General features: G+C 36.3%; 1 protein-coding gene across 1 annotated transcript in view; it reads right to left on the reverse strand.

Moving 5' to 3' along the window:
* Positions 1–850: 850 nt before the first annotated feature.
* ITGBL1 (integrin subunit beta like 1) overlaps positions 851–19,792 on the reverse strand; it is a 142,734-nt gene continuing 123,792 nt past the window's right edge. Inside the window, exons 9-11 of the mRNA XM_051780685.1 lie at positions 11,796–11,942; positions 6,540–6,653; positions 851–5,007 (exon numbers count right to left, since the gene is read on the reverse strand). Coding sequence (XP_051636645.1) covers positions 4,916–5,007; positions 6,540–6,653; positions 11,796–11,942 — 353 coding nt within the window. The 3' untranslated portion in view covers positions 851–4,915. The remainder of the gene's footprint in view (positions 5,008–6,539; positions 6,654–11,795; positions 11,943–19,792) is intronic.

The raw sequence follows: 19,792 nt of genomic DNA on the forward strand, positions 1-19,792 counted from the left end.
TACATTTTGTTTAAACATAAAAAGTTGTCTTTGTGCTTTCTTTCTTCCCTTTTATTTTGTCTTGTCTCATCTGTTGCATGGAAAGAGGATGGCAAGGATGAACTGCATGTTGTAGGTTGTATCTGTCAAAGAACTGTTGGTCAGTACTACTAAATTTACAAACATATATGCAAAGAGTTTGCATTGTACAGTTTGTTTATTCTTATTTGATGTATACACAGATTCAAAATGATGAATAAAGCACTTATATGAAGGCATATATGAAACCAACAAAAAAGTTTATGTAAAAAGTAGACTGTGCAAAACATCATTGCACTGCCCACAGGATGGTGAAACTTCATGTAAATAAGTTGGCAAACTCAATTCTCCCCCTTTACCATGCCAAAGAAAATTTTAGCTCCTTAATATAATACCTCTCTTGCTGTTCTCCAGAATAAGAGTTCACCATTTTCTTCCCTCTAAAATTAATTTTGCTTTTAAGTGAAAGCTGTTTTCAACTGTCTGTTACTACTAAAGTACTGTATAGTAAACCTGATGGAATAAATTTGTATTTATAGACTGGGGGTTTTGTACTTACATGTGCAGCTGCCTGTGAATCTGCAGCCTTCCAGATCTTTTGCATGCTTGCTTTGTATTTTATTCTTCTGGGTTTTCTCTAATCTCTGAGAGACTGTTTGCACAGCAATCTAACCTCATCTTACCATTTTATATGTTAACACTGCATATAGTCATTATCTCTTCCCTTTTTTTTTTTAAATCTGTATTTCAGCTACAGTTCTGTTTGGCAAAATCAATCACATCTGCACAGTTTCAGAAATCCAGTTTTAAGTAGATATGAACTATTTCAACAAAGCACCATTTTGTTGTATTTCAAAAATTTTATAAATACACAAGAATCCTTATGAGATTGCTCACATGATAGAGCCTATAGAAAGGGCTCTAGCTCCTTTTAAGTGCTTTGTGGTTCACATAACACAGCCTTTGCTTAACTTGTTGGGGGTTTTAGCCATTCTCAAATGATTTTTTAATATATTGTCATTTTCATAAACCTTAACTGGTGTAGTCATGTTGATTCTTACCAAACCTCTCCCCTCTCTCCCCACCGTCTCACCCTCGTAAAGTATTCACTTTGACTATGGCATATACCTGACACAACACTAAGAACTCTGGCTTTATATATATATGTAGGGAAACTTTTTGTCTTGATTTAATACTAGTTTAAGCAAAGAGATATGAAATCAGGCAGTTTGGTCCATGCAGTAAAAGTCTGTCTTGCTGATCCTTCTGTTTATTGGTATAAAGAAGAAATTATTCAGCTCCATTCAAATGGGAATGCAAATAAAATTAGACTAAATGTGAAGGTTCTCTTTCTTTTAGATGACCCTTTAGATAAATTCATATTCTGTGCAATGCATTCTAAAATGTTTAATAAGAGGGTTTTTTTTGGTGATGACTAATGCAAATGCTATGACTTATTTTTAAAGATGTAATAAAATTTTTGTTCTGTTACCTAGTCACAGAAATATTCAACTGAGCTTTCTTCATCCCAGTATCATGTAGCTGTATCCTTTAGCTACAAAGTGAGATGTCATTCTGCTAAGAAGCAATGGGCAAAGCATCAGAAAAGTGAGAGCAGGTACATGATTAAATGTTCATCTGCGTGTTTCTAAAAGAGAGTGTGGCCACTGAAAAAAAGGGTCACAAGCAGGTTAATAATTTATAGAAGCAAATCAATCCACAGCTGTTTTATAGCTGATATTACAGATAAGTTATATACAGTAGGTATTATCCTGCAAGTCCATTATAGAAGCATTCAGTACACTTCTGGATTGTGTTCTTTCTCTCATAAGAAAGCAAGGACATAATATTTTTTCATAAGGTTTACTAATTTAATCAGTACAAAATCCTCATTTATCCAATTTGATTTTGCCTTTTGTCACAGGCCTGGGAGAAAGTTTTTACAGTCACTAGCTGTAAAGAATCCAGCAGTAAGTTTCACTTCCTTATGCCTCTTCCTGCTTTTACAGTTTATGTATCTAGAATTCCCATCATACGGAATGAGGTGTAAAATAACAATTTGATATTACAGCTATTATATTCACATATGTGGAAGAATAATCTTATTTCTTCCGATCTCATTTTTTTAGTGAGAAAATCAGCCACAAAACAGATCTGCTGGGTGTTACACCACCAGTTACCTCAACATGAAGAGGGGAAATGTTCAAGCAACGTTATAAGACACAAAATAAAAACTGGAAAAAAATTAATGAGAACATTACATTTTTAATAGTCTTATTTAATACTTTATGGTTTATAGTAATAGCACCATTTTGTTTGATAATTGCATTTTAATGAAACACAGAGAGTAACCGTTGTAGATATCCTATTTTTTTTCCATACGTAATATAAAAAACAACTTGGATAACAGAAATACTGTGGCTGTGTAATCTGTCCAGTAGTCAAAATGTTGGAGTTGATTGTTTTTTTCAAAAAAACCCAAACAAACTAGAAATAAGAGTTAACTTACATTCTTTAAGTATATAAATTTAAAATTAAAGCAAATTACAAAGTAAAATGCATCAAATACGATACTGCAACCAGCTAAAGAATTGTTCTTTTATATATGAATGAGTACCTGAAATACCACAGCTGGTCTACAGTATATATAAATCTGCTAATGATGGCATGAACAAGCCAAAAGCATCTACTGACACCAGATAAGAGTTTTGATTATCTGATATTTTCTTATTACTGTTCTAAATACAGATGGAAGAAAATAAAGGAAAACTTTGTATCCTTCACTGTTTCCACTCTGATTCAGCAGATGAATGTATATGCAAAAACCCCACTGATTATAAGGTGATTCAGGTCAGCTGTATTCGTAAATATAAATAAAAGCAACAATCTGTGCTCTCCAGACACCAGGGTTGGCAAAATGCATATATGCTAAAACTTAAGAAAATATTTCTGTTCGGTTCCATGGAGTTTAAGGGTTACAAGTATAAAATATAAACTAAAATTTCAAGATGATTTTATTTTGAAGATGCTTTATACTGTATCAATATCTTTTAGAACTCTGTCTGATATTTTGGTTATCTAACAAGAGAGCAGGGAACAGCTTTAGGATGTATGTCTCATTACTATCTGCAGAACATATATAAATTGGATGTTTGGTGATTATGCTCCCTGATAACATGGGTTTCACAGGCTTCATTTTTAGAAAGAAATAATACAGGCTAACTAAAAAAAACTGGGTGAGAGAACAAGCAACATGGGAAGGGGTAATAATAAGGCAATTAAATAAATTTGAAATTTTGCATTCTGTTACATGTTCTGTAGCATTGTATTTTCCTATTTCAAAACCATCCTTTCTAAAAGAAAACTAATTTTTAGATAAATAATGGAAATACAGTATTTGGTTGATACATAGTTCCATTATTTCTGAATCATGTACCTCTTCTTAGGACCTTGGCACCTAAGTGCCAGTGTTACAGTTTGGTATCTAAAAGAAGTATTTTTCAACCATTTAATCAATTTTCTCACTCAGTCATGATTTCACAAAGTGTAAACACTTTTGAAACTAAAATGTGTATTTCTTCTTTTTGTTCTAAAGAATTCAAGGGCTGCCAAATCTATGTGTACAAAAAATTAAGAGACTCATATGTAAATAAGTTAGGGAAGTCCCAATAGTTGTACATCATTCATTACTCAATGTGAATTTCACACTGAGCAGCATTTCACCATTGGAAAATAAAAATAAAATTTTTGTTCATACCACTGCTTTGTTTGTATTTACTGTATTAAAACTTTAATTACTTTGTTGACATTGTCCAAATGTCTTTGGCTGAGACCAAGCTGCTGCATAGCATAGATGATTTTTCAAGTCAGTTGACCTTCAGGTTTCCCACTTCCATAAAAGCAGTTAAATTCAATGAATACCATGTGTGACAGTGTAATTTGTTCTAAACATTGATTTTGAATAGTAGACAGAATTTTCATCCTGAAAATGACATATTTTCATTTTCAATATAACAAATTTTCATTTACTTTACTTTTAAGAGGCAACTGTACTACACAGAACAGTATGATAGAAGTACATATGAGTTGCAGAATACATATTCAGAATAGGCAATCATACATTTATATCTTTACTAGTTTCCTTCCTTATGTTCCCATAGGTTATGTACTTGAAAGTATTGTAGTATGTAGATTAGATAACCAACTTACTGACACATTAACCACAGAAACTAAGTTTTTTTTGTGGAAAAGGGTCTGTTCAAACATTTTGGGTCTTCAGTTTATGGGTGTCTTGTAATTGGATCTCAGATAATTATTTTACCAAACAAAAAATCATTAATGTTTTTATAGGCTTTTTTACAGCTTCTTTCAATTTATGAGCTGGTGCATAATCAGGATTGTCAGAAAGAAAAAAAGGTCAAATAATGTATTTTTCCAACACCATAAAATTAATCAAAGTAGTTATTTGACAAATATTCAGCTAGTGTTACTCCTCTACAGGGGTATTGTTAAGATTGATAAGGAGAGGTGATGACCAAGTAAATAATGTTAAAAAAGGCTTTCTTATGCTTTTTCCAAAGGTTGCTTAAAGAAACAAGCATTATAGATATAATCTCAGTTCCACTGAATTTACAGAAAAAACTCTGGAGGAATTCCACAGGGCCGGTATTTTATGACTTCACCCTCTAGAACTGGGGTTGTCCTGCTCCCTTTTTTAGTTTTTTTGATGCATTTCTTTAAGGAGCAGGTCCTCAAACGTGTTCTAAGGTACTTCAAACCATGTATGTGTGCTTACATGCACACCCACACCCACACACTGAGCACTTCCGAAATTAAATGTTCTAGCAGCCTAAAGAAAAACAAACAAAATAACCTCCTCAGTCCTTAACACCCTGCATTAAGGGTATTCTCTCCCCAGCCAGATTTCACAAGCATTTCCATTCCATCCTTCCCAGCACTCACAGTTTCCACAGCTACAAACACCGTTGCCTAGAATAGAATGAATAAAAGGCAATTATCATAATTGAAATGTACTACATTAAAATGTGTTTTATTGGAAGTAAAAAGCCATGGTAAAGTAGTTGCATTGTTCCTTTATTGTTCCCCTATCCCTTTTTTTTTCCCCTTTGGAAGGAAGCAATTATTGTACCATTGCATTAAGAAATCACCCCAAACCTACATTTTCAAAGCATTAATAGCATTCTCTCAATAATTCCATCAGCCATATTGCAAATATTGTAATTGTGTATTGTGTAGTGCAATTGTACACATCAGTATCTGTACCCAGCTGGTGAGGTTCAGTGTTTGCACTGTGCCTCAAGGTACAAGGTAAAACAAGATTACTTTTAACTACTACAAAGAAAGAAAAAGTCATTAAAAGTTACCAACAGAATAGCAATAAAACCATCACTCTAAACATGAAAAACTTTACATGTACCTTTTCAGGAGTGCTATACAAATAAATCATATCTCAAACTCTCTATTAAGTGAAAAATGTGTTGGCCCTATTTTACAGTAGGGAAACATTACATACTGACACCTCTATTTTCATTTTATTTAAATATTTTTTTATGACTCAAATGCTCAACTTAAGACAGCTACAGCATGAGTTTCCAATGTGAACTCCTCTTCCTACCAGCTTTATGAGGATCCATGAACAGCCATTACAGCTGAAGATAAGACTTCTGCTGCCGCTACACTGGCTACTTGCCTCCAGAAAAGGACACTTTCTAATAGAGCTAGCTGGAAGACACAATTTACAAGTGTCAGCCCTCCTACTCTCACTCTAATCAACTTGCAGATTTCTTCCACGTCTAATAATTGCTGGCAAAATTTTTCTAAAATTAAGATTTGTAACAGGAAGAAACCAATGAGTTAATTTAGCAATTCCCATGCTGCTTCTTGTCACTATGTTTATCGTGAGGGCTTGTTGGCACCCTGCTCGTTTCTATCCACATCTGCCACCTCAACTTTCAGACAATGTTAGGATGCAGCTGCTATAATCATTAATTTAATAATCAGCCATCACATCATAAGAAAAGCTATCGTGCATTTCAGGCTCCCACCAACAATTGCCTGATTGCCAGGAAGGTCTGTTAACCCACACAACTACGCCTCTGAGCCACCAAGGATCATCAGACAAGTGAATTTTGTCTGTGACTTAAATTTACGCACATAGAATGTCCAGTAGAAGAACAAAGGCTAAGGAAACCTCATGATCGTAATGCTGACACTATGTCCTTTGCCAAAAAAGCAGTAGCTGGTAGTCTATTACAATGAGAATTGTTGATGGATGTAATAGCTGACTTACTTATTTAAATTCATGCTCAGGCTTTCAACTGTTGTTTTGAAACCTTAAGTTGATTATCACACTGCATGAAGAAACAATTATAGCAGATTTGAATAACCAGCAAATGCACTTCCTCTGTCAGTGGGGAAAGAAGTAGCTAGGCTTTGTCTAACATAATTCCCATCAACACAGTTTTTTTCCTGAAGCAATTAAGTGTTAGCCTGTACTGCACCTGTGCAAATGAGACCGTCATGTTTGTCACAGTCTCTGTCATCGCATTCACAGAAATCGCCTGAAATGTACCATTCCTGGGGAGAACAGATGCACTTTCCACAGTGGCAGGAACCTGAAATCACAAAAATTATTACTCGCAGTCAAAGAGCACTGTCAGTTTCAGACTAGAAAAAAACAACCCACGACACACACGTGCACACATATGCACGTGTGCATATGCACAAAATTACTGCCTAAGAGGTTATTACATAAGAGAAAATAATCAAGCTAAAAGTCTTTTGAATGAAAGGATTCTTTTGGCATGAGCTTGAGTATGGTGGAATGTTACTACTAACGCTTTTATCCTGCTATTTCACTTAATCAAGGTTCACATTCTTAAGCTTTCTTTTGGTTTCAGAGTCCTACAATCAGGGCTTCTCTTCCCAGTAATGTTCTTTTTTTTTACTGGAAAAGCTCAAATTGTCCCCAACCCACTGTTACTGAAGGCAATAAAATCACACCCAGGAAGGAAATAGTCCTCCTCATCTAAATTTAGGGCTGGGTCCACAAAAGACCGGCAATGCACAAGACTAACATTTAGACCCCCAAAATCCTCATCACCACAAACAAAGTTTCTCCACCTCCCATGGAATTACTAATTAATTATTTGCTCTCGGTCAGAAAGAGTTTGAGCACATAATGGCAGTTCAGCACTTGGCTTATTCCTGCAGCGTACACTGGTGCCCTTTGTTGGGACAAGCTGCTCTCCTCCTTCTCCGGGATGTCAGGTCACAGCCCCACAGGGAAAGGAGAGACTCTATGGTGATGTTCAGGTGATGCCATAACGCACAGAGCACCAGAAACCTCCCTTCAAGGGAAGGCTCGGAGACATTCTCACCTTCAGAAGGTTCATGTCTCTGAATCCTGGAAAGTGACAATTGCCCTCAGACAATCATGTGTCAGGAAGACTGTAGCCTGAGAATGGGGTGAGACAGGCTTTTCTGCAACTAGAAATGCCACTAGGAGATGGTAATTTCTTCTGGATGATTCCAAAACTTGGTTGAAAAGACTCAGCTTTTCTGATTCCATCTTCAGCAGCTTGACCCTATACAGATTTCAGTACAACACCTACAACACTAAGGTGGGGTTCTCAGTAACTGCTGAGCAAAAATCCTTTTGTGAACCAAGCCCTAAGAAAGGGTTACATTAGAAAGCATTATTAAAAAAATCAACCCCCCAAATAAATTATAGCAAAGGATACACACATAAATTTTCAATTATCAGAGGCAGAGTTAAAAAAAATCATCAAATAAGTTGTTGACATTTAACAGAACATACTTATAAATTAGTTAAATGCAGTTGAAAATCCTAGCTTCCTGCAATATTTCCAGAATGATTCCAGTAAAAGTCACCAATGTGCTTAATGCAATATTAAGGAAAAAATATATAGAAGGAAGCTTGGTTATGTCAGAATATAACCTAAATAGAATTCATGGGTTACTTAACAGGGCCTTAGCCAAAGCCTATAAAATTATGCTTTTCCATCTTTCCAGTTCTTTTAGACCTCTGAAAAAAATCCATAATAATGATCCTATTATGGATCCTTGATATCAAGGAATTTTCCATAGGTTTTTCCTGTAAATACAGAAGTACCTCTGATCACTGAAACTTAATTTTTGAAAACTTCATAACAGCCTCAACAGAGTATTTAATTTTTAATTAAATATGTAAGTAATTTAATGTTTATTTTAAATTCACAAAAATTAACTCGCCTAATTTTAGGGAAATGTTTTAACTCGTAACATATGGAACATGCAAATATATTCAGGAAGAGCTAATGATTGGAACATTTGGGGATGGGAGTATTTGATTAAGCATCTACTTTTTCTGTGACTTCTGAGTATTCCTTACTGAGCCACCAGCACAGAAAATATTGACATACCCTACAAGGATAAAAAACGCCACTGTATAAAGAGACAGTGGAGAATAGCATATATATTGCATGGTTGCTGTATAAGAGGTACACTAAGACTTACTTGAGGATAATTTAAACCAAATCTCTCTGCTCGTACAAATTGCAAGGTACAGACAACAGAAAATAATGAGGAATAGTATGATAATTTTAGTGAAATTAAAGCAGTTGATAAGAGTATTACACCGTAAAAAACTTGAAGTAATTCTTCAAAACCAGCACTGATGCTGCTACTGAGGAATGCCCACAGTGTTTAAAACTATTTTGCAGAAGATACAGCAAATTTAACACCAAGTCAACCAAGGAAGATCAGGCTCCATAATACAAAATCTGTCAGGGAAATGAATCAAGCATTTTCCCCGAACAGAGCATGATGCTCTGGGAGGCCCCTTAGTTTAATTAAAATGAGTCTAATGAGTTGTAGGGTGTTTCCTGGGATCCCAGCCAGATCCTCTCGGATGGGATTTGGCTCATTACCTTGCCTACATCCTGCACTGTTACAGTCGCCATATGCAGCCCTATATTTAATGCCAGGGAGACAGCAGTGGTGGGTGTTGCTGTTTTCCTTTGGAAGAGCTCTTACTACAGGTGGCACAGTCAGAGAGCCAAGATTCTAAAAACAGACTAGGAATGTGGATGCCCAACTTTGCTTATATTAGCAGAGTGCAATTTTCTGGTGTTGTTCAGCAGTTATCTGCTGAAAACTAGGATTCCTCATAGTCCTACAAAAGAAACTCAAGCTCCTCTCAGTCCGTTATAACACTTGCTCATCCTGGCTAGGTTTCCAGCAAAATTCACCTTTATCTGACAAGAAATCATTATTTTTTTCTCATTGTAATAAATCAGAAAGAACAATTTACCATTAGGGTAATGCTTCACTAGCTATGAACAGCGTTTTAAAGTATGAGTATCCAATAAGACATGATTTCCAGATACATATCTCAACATCAAAAGTAGATTTAACAAAAAAAAAGAAAAAAAAAGGAAAAAAGGTTATAAATAATTACACTGTCTTTGCCTGTGATCCCCATCCTGCTCAGAGAAGAGGCAGGAGATAGTAACCTGCTTGGATGTTTACTGACCACACAGAAATGAAGTTATCTTATGCAGATATTTCTCTGCTGCAACAAACACATGTGACCAGCTGTTTCTACAATAAAGCTCTTATAGTACCTAATTTGACACTGCTTTATTATATTGACTGTCCTCAGGGTAACCTTCCATCACACTGAAAGCTTACATGTGCTTGGGGTCCGAAGAAACTTAACAAAAAAAAAATCCTACCACTCCTGCTGAATATGGATTTAAGGTCACAGAATGGGTAAGGTTGGAAGGGACAATTGTGGGGGCATCTAATTCAACCTCCCTGATGAAACAGTTAATAAGAGTATTACACTGCCTCTCTAGAGCACATTGAGCAGTATTGCATCCTGATGGTTCTTGAGTATCTCCAGTGAGAAAGACTCCACAACCTCTCTGGGCAACCTGTTTCAGTGCTTGGTCATCTGCACAGTTCTTCCTCATGTTAAGGAACTTCCTGTGCATCAGTTTCTGCCCCTTGCCTCTTGTTTTACTGCTTGGAACCACTGAGAAGAGTCTGGCTCCATGTGTCAGGTTTGTGATTCTCAGAGGAAGTAAATGCTGTTCAACCAGAGAGCTACTATTCTAGAAAATCTGAGCCTTTGGAACCTCCATTCAAGCAGTCGTGTGTAAAAGCACTACCTGACTGCTGCTGGTTACAACCTAGAGCAACTTTCAGGTTGCTCCAGATTACATCGGTGACCAGATCCCAAACCACCCCCTGGGCACTATAGCCAGTAGACAGAAAAATAATCCTGGGTGTCTGCAAATTTCTGCCAGATTATCTACTCCCAAAGCCTCAGAGTAAATTGTATCCTTGATATATGGTCTCAAAGCTAATTGTTCTCAGAGTAAGACCCACTGGCTAGTGGGCTCTCAGCCATCCTTATAAAAAGGTAGAAGATAATACAAATATTTTAAAAATCAACATAATTTTTCATGTTTATATTTATTTAGAATCTCACATAGTGCATTTTATTTTTACTAAGAATATTCCCTCACCTTCATGTTTTATATAAAGCACCACAGGGAGACCAAGACTAAGAGAAGAAAAGTTAGCTTCTACAGTAAAATAGAGTCATTCATTTTCTCCAACAACTCACCATTCTCTTACACATACACTAATTTAAACACAGACACATCTGGAAAAAATAAAGAAACAACGCAACTTCCTCATTTTCTATGACATTGCATCAATTGGGGACAGAAAAGAACCAAAATAAAATGAAACAGTTCTGCAGGAGAGAATTCCAAGTGATAATACAGATGGATGAAGGCCAGGCTGGAAACCCTATTTAAATTTCCTCTGCACTGAAATAAAAGTTACCAAAGGGAAAACTGGAAACCTGCCTGATGTAGAAAGCTCCTAACTGTTTTTTCCAGCTGGTCCTCTGTCTATGCAAGGGACATAAAAATAGAGGAAATGGCACATAAAATCTGGAGTGAGTGCATTCTAGCCTCCAGTCAGTCCCACCACCCATTTTTTGTCTATTCTCTTTCAGATATATTATATACAAAAATAGGCAATTTGCACTATGGGGGAGCTAAAAAGCCCTCTTTCCATTAATGCAATTTCCTAGCCTGAAAGACTGCAAGGTAGGAACCTCAGAGAACAATTTCAGATAATTATCAGGATTTTCTAACTTTTATTCTTCCCTGTGGCATTTTTTTATAGCTGAACTGAAGCTGATGCAACCACCTGAATGAAAATTAGTAAATGAGAAAGTTTTTCAGGATTCATTTGTGGGGGCTGCAGACACATACTTTGCTGTTGTGTTGGGGAGCAGAGTGATTAGGTATACCAAATATTGCTGTTAAACACTCTCTTCCACTTACTCTTGCCCAGTATATGACATCTGTCATCTTCCCCACTGCAGTGTTTCTGCAGGTAGTGCCCCTTTCCCTCAAACTGGATGGAGCACGAACAGTTAGTTTATAGTGTACAGCTATTCCATGAAGACCATCAGCTAAACAGATACAGAAAATTATATGCTACTAACAAAATTGCATAGGGGAGCAACATTGCTGAGCATGTACGGTGTTTGACAAAATGGATATAAGTGCATTATGGAGCCAAATATAACATCCTTTTAATACTGGGTACCTTTGAAAAGAAAGGGTTATTAAACAACAACCCACTTCCATGCACATTAGTCTTCCAGAATATGATAGTTTTCCTCTGGCACTGCACTGACATGAAGTAGTTCAGCTGCCAGTTCTTACCCTTCCCCGAACATAATATGCCATCCGCTGACTCGCAGAGACTTCTGCTCTCCTGCTCCGTCATGTTGCACTTCCTTGAGTGCTGGCACAAGTTTCCAAACCACCCATCCTGGCAAATGCATCGGCCGCAGGAGCAGATGCCATGGCCTGCAATGACACCAAGGTTGGTTATGACCAAGGTTGGTTATGACCAAGACAAGCAGAAACCAGTGACTGCGGTCACAGCTGAGATCACCTTCAGACCTGTGCAGTGTGGAGTGTGTGTAAGGGGACAGACAGATGGATGGATGGACAGCACTGCTTCCCGGTAGGGTGGCCTTCTTCAGCTTTCATTCTTATGTTAAACAGGGTGCCCTAGTGATGTGCAGAAAACAAGTGAGGGAAAGGTCAAAGAAACTCTAGAACATAGGTCAAAGATAGACCCTAGAAGTTATAATTTATGCTTTAAAGACAGGGAAAAAAAGATAAAATAAAATTTTTTGAGAGTTGTTTGTAAAAAAATTAAGAAAAAAGGAAAATATTTTTAAGAATAAAATGAGTAGAAAATCTGACCAGGAAAAAGGGAAAAGTGACAACAAATGTAGACAAAAATATAGGAATGGAGAATGAAAAAGAGAAGCAAAAAATGTCTCTCGGCCAGAATTTCATTTTTCAGCTTTGAATTATATTTCTGCAGCAGAGACAAAATTATACATACCAGTGACTTTTTTCCTACCCTACCCGCTATGTAGGGCGAGGGAGCAGAAATGAAAAGCCTGAGATAATTTGTGAGCATGGGCTGGGAAGAAGCAGTAGGAGTATCTGGCAAAGAATGGAGCTGCAGGATGTGGGGAAGCAAACCAGCAATTTTGTTTTTCTGATTTGTGGACTTCTCATGAGCCAGCAGCACAACCTAATATTGTAAACTGGAAGGCAACACTGGTAGAAGTCCAGAGGAGAGACAAACCTTACAGTTTGCTCTAAGTGGAGTTCCTTCAAAGTTTACCGATGGCCAAATACTTTAAATTAGAAAATACTTTAAATTAGAAAAATACAGGGAGATCCAAAGTCTTTTAGCTGTCATTTACAGCATCTAAATGTTCAAAATAATTTTTGTATCCCAGACTCTGTATTGGTGTTTGGGGTTTTTTTAACATACCATCTATACAACTTTAAATGATTTGTAACAATGACAGTGTTACTATGACAGTATTGCTACCCACTTCTGAAAATTGATAACTAGCAACCACAGAAGCTTGATGCCACTTTTGAAGCTTGATCCTAGTTTTAGAAAGGGAAACAAGGTCAACTATATGACAAATCAAAATACGAGAGATAGAAAACAAGCATATACTGATATGCTCCTTCCAGATTGATGTCATGCAACTGTAACTTAATGTAATTAAGCTTCTGTCAGAGCATTTTTATGTCTTATTTATTTTTAATTAGTGACATACGGATTAGAATTGAGAATAGCTCTACCAGTTAAGAGCAAAATATACAACTGGATGTCACTGTTGGAAAATTATTAGTGAAGATACAGACACTTTACTCATTTTAGCAGTGAATACTACAAAATCTATGGTGATTTCACTGAGAAAATAATTTTGTTGGATTTTTCTTGTATAGTCATTATGTGTTCTTGAATGCAGAGACTGATCATGTCTGTAAAGCCCTTACATAAGTCAAATAAAAAGGTAATGAATAATCTATAAATTTTCCGCAGTTTACAGTTTACCATATAAAATTCGACTTGCATTTTTCTGCAATGACCATTCCTCTCCTCCTTTATGCCATATAAATCCTCAAACCATGAAGAATGCTTTCATCTCAAGTAATCCATTTTACAAAAATAATATGTATTCCTAGCTGACACTAACTTGGGCAGCTGCAGCTCTTTGGGTGCCTTGGGATATTGAGTATACGTGCTTTGCCCAGTGCTTCTTAACTCCTTGCTATCTCATGTATGTGTGGTAGCCTGAGAAAAACTGGTTTACGTGATTTTGTTCTGTATATCTTCCTTGCAAATCGCAGAGCAAAGACAGTGTGAATAGTTAAATCAGTATTTTATCATGTTAAACAATTAATTTTGGGCTGGATTTCTCACTTAGAGATTTTTCTTTACCCCAACTGTTCAGATTGAGAAGATTTACTGGAAAGCGTTGGTCTATCATAATTTCAGATTTAACGAAAAACCATTAAAATCATAAAAAAATTGCATTGCAATGTAATGGCTCTGAGACTACAGATCTCCATTAATAAAAATCTATGTTAATGAACTTCTAAATATTTAACAAAGTTTAAACATTAATGTCCAATCAAGAATAAAGACTTTGATAGGGGAGAGGCAAAGGACAGAAAAAGATGATGCTAAAAATACTGTCATTTTGTTTAGAATTAAAACTCCAATAACCACAAGACTTAAATGTAAAATATGAATGCAGCAACAAAGCAAGCTGCGACAGCTACTGGCAGGGGTCCATTATAACCCAAGTTATCCCGAACTGAACAGGACTCTGGGATTAATTATTTCTTAACATGATTAGAAACAAAATTGTGTTGTTGTGGGAAGTCAGTTTAGGACTACTAATACAGCTGTTGTTAGAGTTCCTGAAAAACCTGCTTGATCATTTTGTAATACAAAAGGCACAACCACATGGGAACATCAGCATGACGAAAAAGGTGAAGTAATCATCACAGAGGAAGCTGGTTCTTATTTCTAGACTGTTTATAATCAGATGATGTTCCTGAAGGGTAAACTAAGGCCATCCCCAAGCAAAATTTGGCACCTCAGGCTAGGAGTATGAAAAATTGCAGCACAATGCAGGATCCCTTATATAGAACACTTCAGTAAATTAAACAAATATTTCTCTCTGTATTTAAATGGAAACAGGATTTCCTTTTTTTTTTTTTTTTAATTGCAGGACTTTCCATTATATTATTAATAGAAGAGAATACTAAACATTTGTCTGGGAGAAATATTTCTAAGTAAACAGGCTTCATTACCCTGCCAAAATATGCTAAACAGGTTGAGAAAAACATTACTGTAACACTGATTTTTACTTTTTAGTTTTTATTGAATACAAGGAGAACGTCATAACAATTGTGAAAACTGTAGTTAGAGAAGCCTAATATAAATGTGAAGCAAAATACTGATTGTCTATTATATTTTCAAAGGAGGCAGGTTAGTATTGTCTGTCTAATAAAGGTGGACTGTACCTCCAGTTTCAGCAGCATAACAGTCATATAGTTCAGTAACACCTTCAAGTGAAACCTGCAGTGAAAAGGGCTGATGCCATCCTCATATGCATATAGCAGTAGAACAGTGACTAGGAGCAGAATTAGAGCATTGATGAGATGAATATTAAAGTCCTGCAACTCTGTGACATCGATGTTTGAAGAGATTTTCCAAAACTTAGAAGAGTACTAAAAAGATGTAAAGAATTCAAAGGCTACCAGAATGGGGATTCTCAAACTACCAGAGAAAGACAAAACAAGGGATAAAAGCTCATACTGATAAAACCACTTAAGAAATGAACCAGTATTTCAAAAAAGGGTGATGACGATCAGAACAAACTTTAAAGTGATGTTGGCATGGACTGTACAGGAGCCTTCAGAGCATGGCCTGCTCAGAGACAGGCTTTTGCTGCACACACTACACAGACTTCAACATAGGGGAAGCATGGGTGTAGTGTAATGGCTATTTATAGACTAATATACAAGGTTCAGCAAAAAAACCCCTTTGAGATTTACAAATTAATATCTACTAATCACCTTAAATGTTGGTGCATTAGTAATTCCTTTACAGCTCATTTAAACAGAAAGATTAAATTAAAATGCTTTTATAAACCTAAATCACATTTTATGCTATCTAAAAAGCTAATGAAAATATAGTCTCTGTGTACCTACACAAAGTCTTGATTTTTCATACACCTACACAAATGTCTGGGTAACCAGGACAGAAATCTGTAGGGTATTTAAAAGAAAAAATTATAAAAATTAAAATTAGTTAAGTAAAACTATAATAATTTAATACAGACTATACAATATCATTAATACCTATACTGGCTACAATAGGTAGTCTCACATCTAATACATACTGATCCTTTTGAATTTATCTGTTGCTGCCCCTGGATGTGCCTCAGAGCTGGGATGAAGCAGTTAAGCACAAGGACACAGGCATTGAATCATTAATTCTCTACTTAATGTTGTCAAAATAAAACCCTAAAGCGCACTAGTTTTATGCCAGTTAGACTCTGACTTCTCCGTTACCTAACACAGTCATTTTCACTTTTGTTAGATCTAATTTCACTCAGTAAACACATGTTGGTTTCTTTTTTTGTTTTGTTTGTTTGTTTGTTTGTTTGTTTTTTCCTCTGGAGAATAAACTGCATTTCTCAATAACAAATACCGTAATAGAATTTCTCTATTTAATAGTATAAAAAATGTCTAGTGAATTCTGTGATAAGTGTTCTGTGACAATGTTGTTCAGATTTCTCAGTCAAAAGGATATGGACCCTGCTCCAAAGACTTTTCAATAGAACAGGTGAAAAACCTGTCAGTAGGAAATAAACTCTTATTTTAACATAGAAGGGACCACAGACAAATTACAGGTTCAATTCAGATGCCTGGTGCCATTGGACATACCCTAAGGCACAAAGGACATCCTCATGATGGCACCAGCTATGCAGGAACACCTGTGTCCTTGTGGAGCCAAGCTGGGGTCAGGCAAGGGAAGCCTTGGGTATCAGAAGCGATAAAAGGTGCTTTACTTTAGGTGCCTGCAGACTTTGCAATTATGTCCCACATGGTCTGTGAAACCATGGCAGACTCAGGAGTTGAATTTATATTTCTGAATTTTCATACCAATCACTGCCAAAACCTATCTTTGGGAGAGAGACAGGTATAGTTTTTCTCTCCTAATATGGTTTTTAGGTATGTGAGAGAATTCCATAAATGTCCTATATACTTCTATTTCTGTGGAGCACTATTAGTGCAAGAAACAAGGAAATTGTCTGACAGCAACTGTACCATAATATTAGCTTTGCTTAATGAAGTATATAATTAATCATAACTCTCATTTTTATGGTTATAGTTTTATTGGTCCTCATAAGAACATGCTAGCTGAAAATATCATGCTTCTGCTTCACTGAACACATGACAAAAATAAATCTCATTCATGATTTCTGCAGTATGGACCTAGAACATACATTTAAAAAAAAAATTACATTTTCTGTTGTATATCTGATATTCCAAAAGAAGAAAAAAATGAACAGTATTTCCTCTGAATCCAATTAATTAGCCTGACTGGATTGTAATGAAAATTTTATATTCAAAGGAACATGACAATTAGGGACAACTTATACCAATCTTTTGAGAGGGAATCTTACCATTGCACATCCTGGTGATGACTGTGCAATCCTAGAATCCATCGCTAATTATAAGAATGTGATATGGCAGCTTCTGTCCCTGTTTTAAAAGTTTAAATCATCATAAAGCTGGGAATTGTGGCTTAAAGTAAATGTATGCCTTATAGAATCCAGATTTTCCCTTGTTTTCTGACAATACCTAGGGATTCACACCAGAAATCTTGACTGGTGTGAATGATGTATGGATGGAAATGTGTAAGCAAGCACCAGAAGAAGCACCAGAATAAAGTCAAAACCAGTACCTACATTGATAACCAACAACACCTTCACAGGAGTTAACTAGTGAATGTATTATTTTTTCATATCAAAAGGCCTGCACTCTCATGAAACAATTATATCATGACTTGCACAATGAATTGTTAGCAGAAGACTCTGTGCTCAACAAGAAAAGATGTCAACGCAGACACAGCACATAATTTGTGTAATTCATTTCCCTATAACCCCAGAAAGATCAGCACTGTCCTAAGAATGTAAAAAATCAGGAAGCACAGACAACAAGCATCAGACTTGTCTGAGATTTACAGAGATGAAAGTAAGAAAAACTATGTCAAAAGGATCACCCTAACTTTTGAGTCCTAAATCATATAAAAGATATGTTTAAAGATGAGCTTGTTGTTGTCAGTCAAGATGAAACAAAAAGACCTACTGAGAACTTGATGGGTGGCATCCCTTGTCTATAATCTGTGTCACACACAAGTGACTAAACTATTAAATGCAGACACTTTGATGCTTGTATGTGGGAGTGAGAAAGCGAGTAAATTAAATTAATGAAAGGATGTGTCTGAGTAGTGAAAATTAATTTACTCAGGGATTTTCTAAAAAAATTACTAGCTTCCCCTCCCATAAAGTCTCAAGTAGAGTTTTTGCTGTACTGTTGTCTTACACTTAGAGAAGAGAAAGATGTAAAGGCAAACCAGAGTAAGGAGGGAAATGTGAATTACCTCAGCATTTGCTCCAAGAATGTCATCTCCTTCAACTTTTATAAGCCTTTATACTACAACCAGAATTTAAAACTAATGAGAACCTTTTACCAAAAGACATTGGTATAAACAAATACAACTCTTTAATGTGACATAACATTACACAACTGGATTTTCTACAGTGTTAGGATTGCATTTTGATGAAAATTGTATTTTGATGTACTGTGGCCAAAATGAACAGTTTAAAAGTCATCAAAGTGGAATTTTTCACTTGAAAATAAAGAAACCAGACTTCTCAAGGTGCTCCATTGCCAGTCAAAGAACTGGTTTACTGGGATGACCAGAGTCTTATCTGTTTCTTAGTGTTGAGGACAGTGCAAACATCTATAAGTAAACATTAAAAGGTCTCATCTAAGGTGATTTTCGATTGGTGGCCTACTATTTGAAGCACAGAATGATATACTGATGTAATACAAAATTGAAGCATCCCTAGAAATATGCAAGAACCAGGTTATGAGTTACCTGTTATTAGTCTAAACCTTTGCTAGTGGTCCTAGTGATGAATTTGTGTTGATCTTCAACTTTTTATATTTTTGTTGAGTTTGGTTTTATTGTAGAGTTTTTAATCAGCACAATCTTACACAACTTGTAGCATCCAGGGGACTCAAAAGGGCTTTTGTTTTATTCCTTTAATTGTTGCTACTTTTCCATGACAAGAACTCACACCTAGGCCAATAATTGTCCAGAGAACAAATCAAAGTGAATGGAGTTAAGAGCATTATCAAATCAATTTCAAATTGATCTTTACTGTTGTTCTGAGCTCTTGTCTGCCTGCTCTCAGTCCTGAAAGAGAACAGAACATAATGGACAACAGTCAACCCAGTGAGGTGGAGTAGCCAATGATGATATCACTGGAAAACATGATTGGACACAGTAGGGGAATAAATAACACTTGACAGCTCAGGACACATCTGCAGTGAGCAGCACAGCCTTAACCTCAGAGGGCAAAGAAAAGTATCTCTCATCAGGATAGAGGACAAATAAATATCCAGCCTGGTGTACATCAGTGGCATAGACTTGCCAAGAAAGAACTTGACATTCTCTGGTCACATGGGTGCACCAAAATGACTTAACTTGCACAAGAAAGACTCAAAGAACCAAGTAAAGCCAAAGAAAATGTAATGTTAAATATTTCGGTGGATCAGCACTGCAATACACCTGGAAAAATCTTACATAATTGAAAAAAACTGAACTGTAGAGAATTGGGCTTTTAGGTAGAACACACCTATCTCAAAAAAGCTGCATGAGACATCTCGTCCAGCTATCGCTTAATAAGTCTCTGTACAGAGGCATAGACAAAGGAAGGGGAACACAAAGGAAGGGTCTGGAAAGCAGGTCAAGGAAGGTGAGGCTCCCCCTCCATTCTCCCACCTGGACTAATGTGTCCAGCTCTGGGGTCCTCAGTACAAGAAAGACATGGTTGGACCTGTTGGAGCAGGTCCAGAGAAGGGCCACAGAAACAGTCAGAGGAATGGATCACCTCTCTTATGAGGAATGGCTGAGAGAGTCGATATTGTTTAGCCTGGAGAAGAGAAGGCTCTGGGGAGACCTTACTGTGCCCTTTCAATATTATAAAGGGGGAGTATAAGAAAGAGGGAGAGGCACTTCA

Source organism: Manacus candei, unplaced genomic scaffold (genome assembly GCF_025592945.1).
Source record: "Manacus candei isolate 608988 ecotype Guabito, Panama unplaced genomic scaffold, ASM2559294v1 h1tg000014l, whole genome shotgun sequence".
NCBI lineage: Eukaryota > Metazoa > Chordata > Aves > Passeriformes > Pipridae > Manacus > Manacus candei.